The 10,861-nt window shown below is 42.8% G+C and overlaps 1 protein-coding gene across 1 annotated transcript; it reads right to left on the bottom strand.

Moving 5' to 3' along the window:
• Positions 1–98: 98 nt before the first annotated feature.
• Positions 99–930, bottom strand: LOC119341898 (pathogenesis-related protein PRB1-2-like). The gene has a single exon (XM_037613747.1). The coding sequence runs from the start codon at positions 896–898 to the stop codon at positions 374–376; it is 525 nt and encodes a 174-aa protein (XP_037469644.1). The 5' UTR covers positions 899–930; the 3' UTR covers positions 99–373.
• Positions 931–10,861: the final 9,931 nt, after the last annotated feature.

The following is a 10,861-nucleotide window of genomic DNA, read 5'->3' as shown; positions in this document are numbered from 1 at the left end:
CCCAAACTTCTCTTATCACTTACCAATAACTACGGGTTCTTATATCCTTGAAAACAAATTCAAATTTCGTTTGAAAGTTTTTTCAGGGGTTCACAATATTATTGTTATCGTCATTTATTTTCCAAGATTTGAACAAGAAAACAAAAGGAAAGACATTTGCATGGAGGTGTATATGATTACACTTACACGCATTCTTAAAAAAAAAAAATTGCACTTACACGCTCCACAGAGCCGCATGGATACATGCAGGCCGGAATGTGCGCTTATTTACGTACGTACAGTACGTATAACATATTTATAGAAGTAAATATTCAAAATCCACACACATAAACACACACACCTATGCATGTATGATCACATTCACACGTACGTACTACTTGGCTTCGGCGTCAAGGGTGAGGAACGCGAACGGGCGCTCGCCGTTGAAGTTGCCCGGGGGGTTGTAGTTGCAGGTGATGAAGACGCCCCGGTTCCCGGCGCAGACCACGCGCGCGCAGCCGATGCGGGTCGACTTGCGCCACACCACCTGCGTGTAGTGCCCGCACACTTTGCCGGCGTCGCAGGTGTTGGTGTTGAGGTGGTAGTTCCGCTTCTCGTCCACCCACGACTTCACGGCGTTCGCGGCCGTCCACGACTGCCCGGAACCCCAGAAGATGTTCTCGCCGAACGGCCCGCCGGAGTGCTGCAGCCGGCAGTCGGCGGCGCGCTTGTTCGCGTAGTCCTGCGCGAACCTGGCCACGCTGTTGTCCCATGTCACCGGGCCGACGCCGTCCGCGGCGCGGGCGCGGTTGTGCAGGTTGACGAAGTCCTGCGGGGTGTTCTGCGCCGAGACGCCGGCCACCACGGCCATGACTATGACCAGCGCGAACATTGCAAGACTGCTCTTGGAAGATGCCATGATTAGCTAGTAGGTGACTCGAGATCGATGAAGAGTAGTGCTGGAATTTGACCGTTATTTGTAGCCTGGGGACGTGGAAAGAGTCCATGGCTATCTTTTTTTTTTTGAACTGCATGGGTATTTATTTCAAGGATGCTAGCAAGAAGATGCGGGGAAAGGAATAATTAGACGCATGCATCATGAGTTCATGACTTGCTAGCTACATGCGGTACAGTTTCGTTTTATTTCCAGTACATACGCATACATCTGACAACAAGTGATTCCATGCAATCCCGACGTATATTAGGTCTATTTGTTTGGGCAGTTGGGTTTGCATTAATCTAGAACTAGATCATAACCTCATTGGGCGGCGAAGATGAAAACCGTACATCCACTTGGGCGGCTGGGGCAAGTTGCAAAATATGCTTGCGTCTGTGTCGCTATTGCCTACTGTGGCTTACCGGTTGGTGGTTGCGGCTTATCGAGCTCACATTTTCTTATGTGTTTGTGTGTATGTCATGCATAGATCGCATGTCTATTATTGGTACTTGTAATTTTTTGATGTGACATTATGAGTCAATAAAAGCGTCCTTTAATGAGAAAATGCAAGTTTTACTTTATATTGTTTCTTTCAGAAATAGTAAAACAACTAGACATCGCACATTATAATGTGTTGTTAGATCTCAAAATAATGTAAGCTATTTGTTGTACGGAACTGTAGCACATCTCTATGGTAATTTTTAAGGAGACACTACTACGTAATCATCTGTTCTCATGAAAATAGCCATGACTCGCAGCAGCCTTGGCAAGAGCGCGATGACGAAGATGCAACCCTTGCAAAAGCGGCAAACGTGGTGACTGAGAAAGCCCCGACGGTTGTTGTCATTGGCTTGTCGAGCTCCTTTGCCTCCTCCTCATGAGGCCGGGATGAGGCGTGACATTTGTATCCATGCATTATGTTAATGATTATTTTGTGTAGTTCATCTAGATATAAATTAGTGAACAGATGAACTACGGTCGACTTTTGAGGATGATAAGTTGCATTCAAAATTAGCCAATTGCCATCGCAGATGGCTAGTCTTTATTTTATTTTTCCTTTTGGTATGGACAAATGAAATCACCGTCTGGACTATATGCTTGTGGACTTGGAAAGTTTATGGATGAATATTGTCAGTCAGGCTTTGTGATTTGTGTCAACTCACTCACTAAATACTGGCACATTATTAGAGCATGGTTAATAATTAATATAGCCTGCAGCTCGCTATATAAAATTGCCATGTCATGAAGAGCTTCTACTCATAAAATAGGATTGGTTATAAGGCTGGCCATAGTGGGAGTAACATAACCGATAACATGCACTTGGGACTAGCAAACATGCTTATGTGGCACACAATTAAAGAAGAAATAGAGGGTTAGAGTAACATAGGCAGATACCGTATCAAGTTAAATGATATGCTACTTTGTGTCATTCATGACAATAAATATGATTATCTATGATACTACTTTATAATACTATGCACTATGGAGGATACTCCCTCCGTCTAGGTGTGTAAGTCATCTTACGAAAACCAAATAATCCCAAAACACTTAGGCGCGGTGCATTAAATTCTACATCGTTTCTTGTTTCTTGACATATCAACCAATAAGAGATGTGGGGTGTGCATGCTTTTAATGAATTGAGACTACCAAACACGACATGCAGTGGTTAGTTCATTGCATGCAATGCTATTAATTAGCAAATGAACATTAAGTTCTATCGTTTTCCCCTCCTCCTTGGTCACGGTGCACAACCTAAGATGACTTACTCACCTAGACGGAGGGAGTACTAGTGTATGATACTCTCCACTATGAGTAGCCTAAGGTTGGCTCTTAGCTGAGTAATTTATTTCAGTTTCTCTCTTTCTCTTTCCTCTCATTTACTCATTTTACCTGGGAGCACGTGTAAGGGCTGGCTCTTGTTTGAGAGCCCACTCCCTTTTTTTCTTGTTTGTCTCCTCCACATAGACAAACATGACATGTAAGCGGACTTATAGCCTACTATTATACTTGTTTTTATAGAACGCAAATTGTGTGGGGCGTGTACTGCCGCACAAGGTTCAAGAAAGAAAATCATGTGCGGTATGAAACCGTGACACGGTTGCAGACGGCTAATCATTTGTGATATTGAAAATGCCTACGAGGACAGTTGATGCGTACAAGATTTCTCAAGTTGGATACAAAAAATATGACAACCATATCATGACACCATGCCTATTTCAGATTTTTCCAGACCATACTTCCAGAAAAACAATCCAATAAGCCATGGTTGAGGTCGAGTATTGACACCGGATGCAGATCAGAGTAAGGCCATCTAGTGGGCCATCACGATTCAATAATAAAGTAATTCACAATCATGCTAAATGAATTGGGTCAATGAGCACAACTTCAATCCTCACACGTTACCCGGCGGCTAACCAGCTTTTGTTTGTACTCAATAAAATACTAGGATGGCTGCTGCCTGATGGCTGCATGTATGTACATTACCATACCGTTGGTAAAAGAAAGAGCAATTTTAACATGGTCATGTTTACCTCCTTTTTGCCTTCATCTGTACGTACTTGGGAGGACCACTATGCTAGATAAGCTTTCATAAGAGGTAATATCATCAGGAGTCATATAACTTGCGCTTGATGTTCAGTTTGATGTTAAAACTTTGAAAATACCGAATTCTAGTCATTTAACTTATTTCAAGCGTGCAAATACGGTCACAAGAGCGTATGCGAACGTATCCATGTGTATGATCCCACCTGTCAGTAAGTGATGGGCTCAATGCAACCCATTTTGCATGAAACTCCCTCGTACTTTTATTTACAGAAAAAGTTGGCCACTATACTGAAAGTAGATGATAAATTATTATAAAAAATTAAATGGGATAAACTAGGAGTCGAACCTGCGATCCATGGCTTCAATGAGAACCACTCTTACCAATCCACATAACAAATTCAATAATAAAGTGTGTATAATAAATATATATATATATACTGTACATGGACGAATGCGGAGCTTAGAGCATCTCTAGCAGACCCCGCATCCCACCGACCCGCAAAACGCGTTTGCAGTTCGCGGAAAAACGGTTTTGCGGGCCGGCGCGGACGGCCGCAGAGGCAGATCCTGCAAACGGACCCGTATAAATGGATATTCGCGGAATATGCTCTTTTACGGGTCGACTTTGCGGGGTCTGGTCTGGCACCGCTCCCGTCGGCCCGCAGATCCTAAATTGCACCTCAATTTGACACAACATAATGCATTTCTTTGCTTTTCTAACAACATTGGATACATAGGACATCACCAAATCTTTGCTAGAATAGTAAGACCAAAGAAAACAAGAACCACAATTATGCATTTTAGAAGATTTCAAACTTCCATAACTGCTCAAACTAGTTGGACCAATATCTTCTCCATGAATTCATTGTTGATCTATGGATTCTTGATTTTTGTATTCTTCATTCTTAATCTTTGGTTCTAAAGAAGTAGACGTTGCTTCCCCTCTAGTTGCACATGCAGCCGCTTCATTGACTTTGATTCTACTAAGTGCATGAACGTCTATTAAGTTTCTTTCAAAAAGTAAATCAATGTATTCGCCTTCACAAAACCAAAATGAGCATCCATCTTCCTACACACATGATGATGTTCGAAATGAGCTATCGCAATTGAACCAAAGAATGTGGTGCCAAAGCCGAATGAAAACATAACATACCCCATCGTTTTCGCATTTGAAGAACACTCATCCGGGTTGCTTCGGCGTGCCCGAAGTTAGCCGCAACACTGTCTGTGTGCAGTCGTCGCACTGTATGAGAGGCATCGGCGAGCCACAGAGCCTCTGCCCGAGCACCGAGCCCGGCGGACGGCCGGCCAAATCCATGCCCGCAAATTGTCAGCGGCGGCGACATGACGAACCTATGCCTGCATGTGGCGATGCAGCTTTTCCGGGGCTGCGCGAGATGCTCCCAGATCATTCCATCGCTTGGCGCAGCCGCCGACGGCCGGAAAAGCCAAATTCGGCCACCCGCGACGAAGGACTGTAGATCCGCAGCTTTTCGGCCCGCCAACGTAGGAGGGGGCGGAGGGGCAACCTCGTGCGTGTGGCGGCTTTTCAGCGTGCTCCCGCCGGCTACTTTCGCTGGAATGGTGGGCGGTGGCCCGACGGCGGGGCGAGGGGGAGAGGGGAGGTGGTTGGTGGGAAAAAGCGCGGGCTGAAATGTCCTCCCCACCAACTGCTCCCGCTATATGCAGGGCACCAGCGGGCTGGGGTGGGGGGGGGGGAACCCGCATATTCGCGGGTTAGGGTCATGATTTTGCCGCGCCCCTCAAAAAATTTTGCGGGCTGGCCGCGTTTGCGGGGTCTGTTCGAGCGGAATTTTTCGCGCCGACCCGCATTTTGGCGGTTATTTTGCGGGTCGGGGCCTTTTTTGGGGTCTGCCAGAGATGCTCTTAAATAAGCTGGACATACCGCGGCCCATTTTGCATGCGCTATTTTTTGTTATATTCTATTTTTCTCAAGATACTTGTAAAATGTAATTAATAAAGTGATGTTATAAAACTTTTATACATAAAAACCATCATTAGTAAATATAAATATGGGTATTATATAAAAATATATTTAGTTAATACTAACACTAAAAATGTTTAATGCATAAAAAAATACATTCGAGCATCTATTTCAATTTTACAAAATGATGAATACAAAAATTTACTAAATATTTAGGAATAGTCAACAATTTAAATAAATTATGAATATTTTTGTGTACAAACATTGAATTGTATAATTGTATGAATAATTATCAATATTTTTGTATAACTAAAAAATTAATTGCAAATTTTATTTTTTTTTATTATTTAAATGTTGCAAAAAAACATTTATACTTCATAAATATTATTTAAAATATGAATATTTTTAAAATAAGACATGAACAATTCTAAAAGTAGGTTATTTGCGAACGAACATGTGGTTGAATGGTTCGGTGGACAGTGGTATCCCCAATCCACCAGGGTTCATGTCCCGGTGCTCACATTTATCTTGGATTTATTTCAAGATTTTCGGCGGTACGCGTTCAGTGTAAGGAGACGTTTTCATCGACTACGAGGCGCCTACAGTGATTTCGTAAAATTTTAAGATGGTATGCCGGCTCAGTCTCTTGAAGGTACTCATAGGGGTAGGGTATGCATTTGTGCGTTCATATGGGTAAGTGTATGCGCGATTATATGAGCGTTTATGTCTGTACTGATGTTTAAAAGAAAGTTGGTTATTTCGTTTCTATGTACCATATTTATAACACACAAATATTTTAATGTTATATTTATTACAACAATTATAATTTACGTACTATCTAGAAATTTCATAAAAAAATTGTATCAATCTTAGTTCACGAGTTGGAGACCTGTGCGTGTCATACTTTTCGAGTTAATTTTCGCTCATGATGCGAAAAGGTAAATGAATTCTTCTTTCCATAAATAAAACAATATTATCTATAGTCTGCGATTGAACCGGGACGTTGTAGTGGCTAAACTTGCATGCATCGTCAGCATTGGTCTTCGGTTCGAGACCTGGCACTCCCTTATTTTCTTTGTTAATTTTAGTATCTATTTCCTCCGTTTCAAAATAGATAACTCAACATTGTACGAGCAATGTTTTTTACGCAACTAAAAAATTATAAGGGCTTTTTGTGCAAAAGTATGTCTGTTGTCAGCCTTTTCTGCAAATATAAAAATATAATGGTGTTTCGTGCAAAAATGTGTCGCACTGAGCCCATCACTCACTAACAAGTGGGTCATACACATGGATACACCTGCATACGTATTTGTGGCCGTATGTGCATGCTTGAGTCAAGTTATGTGACCGCAATTCCGTATTTTTGAAGTTCTAGCACCAAACTATGAGGGCTTTTTGCGCAAAAGTATGTCTGTTGTCAGCCTTTTCTGCAAATATAAAAATATAATGGTGTTTCATGCAAAAATGTGTCGCACTGAGCCCACCAATCACTAACAAGTGGGGTCATACACATGGATACACATGCATACGTGTTTGTGAATGTAGGTGCACGCTTGAGTCAAGTTATGTGACTGCAATTCCGTATTTTTGAAGTTCTAGCACCAAATTAAACGTCAAGCACAAGTTACGTGACTCCCGGTGATATTACCTCCTTTAATAAACAATCTATTTCTCACATAGCTACTGAATAGCCCATCAAAAAAACAAAACGGCCTCGAAGCAACGAAATAAAGGAGGCCTGGCATTTTATGAATTTAGAGCTGGTTCGCACTAAACTAGCTCTAGTGACCAAGCAATACTAAATATAATTTGGCAATATCATGTGATGAAGTAGTTGGAAATCATCGATAATATAAACAATACAAGAGAAGAGGAGCGTGAGATAACTGGTGAGGAGGTGACTCAATGGGCAGTACGCTCCTCACTGGAGTTCATAATTTTTTTTTGAAAGATCCAGCACCTGCTGGCATTTCATTGATTTAGTAGAAGAAAGTAGTTACAATGGTGATCATGTGATCGGGTGAAAGTGAGGGCAGGGGGGTGGGGGGGAGGGGTGGTTACATGGTGACATCTAGTTCTCGCGCCCCTTTGGGCCCAAGAGCCGATGCTGGTTTGCTAATCTCTCGCTATCGTGACCCCAAAGGGGTGCTCCAGGTTCTTTGCTCCGGCGAGCTGCCAGAGTTCCAAAGTGCTTCTGATCTTGGCTAGCACGGAAGGCATGGATGTTGTCTTGAGTCTGAAAGTGCATGTGTTTCTCTCCTGCCAGATTTCCCAAACGATGAGAATCACCATGGACCTAAGGGCCCCTTTCCATTTCGCGGTTTGGCCTTCGGTCGATGCTCTTGAGGGCTTCCAAAGTTGACTCGGCTGTGCACCAAGAGTCAGGATTCAGCGCAGCATAGCCTGACCAATCCTTGACAGTGCTCCAAACCTGCATGTTGACTAGGCATCTCCAGAACAGGTGCATTGAGTCCTCTAAGTTTCTGAAGCAAAACTGGCAGAAATATCCATTTTCCCATTGAAAGCACAAGTGCTCCCTGGGTGGTTTTGATAATTAATGTCAACATATCTCTTGTTGAACTAACAATTTTACCTAGTATGTTTGAGATGAGTTCAACAACGAAGTGGCATGGACTAAAGGATGTGGAACCCCTTCAAGATGTTAAGGACAAAGAATTGACTCAAGCTTCAAGCACAAGACTCTACATTTTATATTTTAGTAATCCAAGATCACATTGACACTACAAAAAAAAATACACTTCCGTGATAATACGTGTTTGTCACAGTAGGTCGCGTTTTTTGTCATGCATGTACATCCATGATAAATTTATGACAGAATCAAGATAGTCATACCTGTGTTGTCGTAGAAGTGTTCCATGACATTACCAAAATTATTATCACGGAAGTGTCCACTTCCATGACGATCAACCGCGCGTCACAGAAGTGCTTTCGTTAAGGGTGACCGACACGTGGCATCCACCGTAACGGAACGTCGTTAAGCTATCGGGTCGGGTTTTGGATCCGATAACCCGTTAACAGCCCCGACCAATGGGGATTTTCCATGTGTAAAATCATCATTGGCTGGAGGAAACACGTGTCGGCTCACCGTTGGGACAGATGTCATCCGCTCATTGGACCGGAGGCGCCTATGATACGGCGACACGTGGCATGGCCCAACAGAGGCCCATTCCTGTGAAAAGGCCGGCCCGTTTGACTTGGTCAAAAGGTGGCGGACCGGCCCACGGAAAGCCTATTAACGACTTGTTCGCTGATAACCCACAAGTATAGGGGATCGCAACAATTTTCGAGGGTAGAGTATTCAACCCAAATTTTTTGATTCGACACAAGGGGAGCCAAAGAATATTCTCAAGTATTAGCAGCTGAGTTGTCAATTCAACCACACCTGGAAACTTAATATCTGCAGCAAAGTGTTTAGTAGCAAAGTAATATGATAGTGTTGGTAACGGTAACAAAAGTAAAGACAGCAAAAGTAACGTTTTTGGTATTTTGTAGTGATTGTACCAGTAGCAAAGGAAAAGTAAATAAGCGAGAAATAGTATATGGAAAACTCGTAGGCACCGGATCAGTGATGAATAATTATGCCGGATGTGATTCGTCGTGTAACAGTTACAACATAGGGTGACACAGAACTAGCTCCAGTTCATCAATGTAATGTAGGCATGTATTCCGTAAATAGTCATACGTGCTTATGGAAAAGAACTTGCATGACATCTTTTGTCCTACCCTCCCATGACAGCGGGGTCCTATTGGAAACTAAGGGATATTAACGCCTCCTTTTAATAGAGAACGGGAACAAAGCATTAGCACATAGTGAATACATGAACTCCTCAAACTATGGTCATCACCGGGAGTGGTCCCGATTATTGTCACTTCGGGGTTGCCGGATCATAACACATAGTAGGTGACTATAGACTTGCAAGATAGGATCTAGAACACACATATATTCATGAAAACATAATAGGTTCAGATCTGAAATCATGGCACTCGGGCCCTAGTGACAAGCATTAAGCATAACAAAGTCATAGCAAAATCAATCTCAGAACATAGTGGATACTAGGGATCAAACCCTAACAAAAATAACTCGATTACATGATAAATCTCATCCAACCCATCACCGTCCAGCAAGCCTACGATGCAATTACTCACACACGGCGGTGAGCATCATGAAATTGGTGATGGAGGATGGTTGATGATGACGACGGCGACGAATCCCCCTCTCCAGAGCCCCGAACGGACTCCAGATCATCCCTCCCGAGAGAGATTAGGACTTGGCGGCGGCTCCATATCGTAAAACGCGATGAAACTTTCTCTCTGATTTTTTTCTCCCCGAAAGCCAATATATGGAGTTGGAGTTGGCGTCGGAGGGCCACCAGGGGGCCCACGAGGTAGGGCGGCGCGCCCAGGGGGAGGGGCGCGCCCCCCACCCTCGTGAACAGGGTGTGGGCCCCCTGGTCTTCATCTTTGGCGATGATTTTTTATTATTTATTCTAAGATATTCCGTGGAGTTTCAGGTCATTCCGAGAACTTTTGTTTTTTGTACATAAAACAACACCATGGCAATTCTGCTGACAACAGCGTCAGTGCGGGTTAGTTCCATTCAAATCATACAAGTTAGAGTCCAAAACAAGGGCAAAAGTGTTTGGAAAAGTAGATACGACGGAGATGTATCAACTCCCCCAATCTTAAACCCTTGCTTGTCCTCAAGCAATTCAGTTGACAAACTAAAAGAGAAAAAGAAAAACTTTTACAAACTCTGTTTGCTCTTGTTGTTGTAAACATGAAGATCCAACATTCAAGTTTCAGCAATTATTACGAACTAACCATACTCACAATAACATGTAGGTCTCACAATTACTCATATCAATAACATAATCAGCTAGCGAGTCATAATAATAAAACTCGGATGACAACACTTTCTCAAAATAATCATAACATGATATAACAAAATGGTATCTCGCTAGCCCTTTTTGAGACCACAAAACATAAATGCAGAGCACCTTTAAAGATCAAGGACTGACTAAACATTGTAATTCATGGTAAAAGAGATCCAGTCAAGTCATACCCAATATAAACCAATTATAATGAATGCAAACGACAGTGTGCTCTCCAGCGGGTGCTTTTTAATAAGAAGGGTGATGACTCAACATAAAAGTAAATAGATAGGCCCTTCGTAGAGGGAAGCAGGGATTTGTAGAGGTGCCAGAGCTCGATTTTGAAATAGAGATAAATTATATTTTGAGTGGCATACTTTCACTGTCAACGCAACAACTATGAGATGGCTGTATCTTCCATACTACATGCATTATAGGCAGTTCCCAAACAGAATGGTAAAGGTTTATACTCCCCCTCCTCCACAAGCATCAATCCATGGCTTGCTCGAAACAACGAGTGCCTCCAACATTCAACGGGTCCCAGGGGGAGTTTTGTTTAATTAT

Source organism: Triticum dicoccoides, chromosome 7B (assembly GCF_002162155.2).
Source record: "Triticum dicoccoides isolate Atlit2015 ecotype Zavitan chromosome 7B, WEW_v2.0, whole genome shotgun sequence".
Taxonomy (NCBI): Eukaryota; Viridiplantae; Streptophyta; class Magnoliopsida; order Poales; family Poaceae; genus Triticum; species Triticum dicoccoides.
The sequence above is the reverse complement of the archived record's forward strand: the minus strand, read 5'-3'. Positions and strand labels throughout refer to the sequence as shown.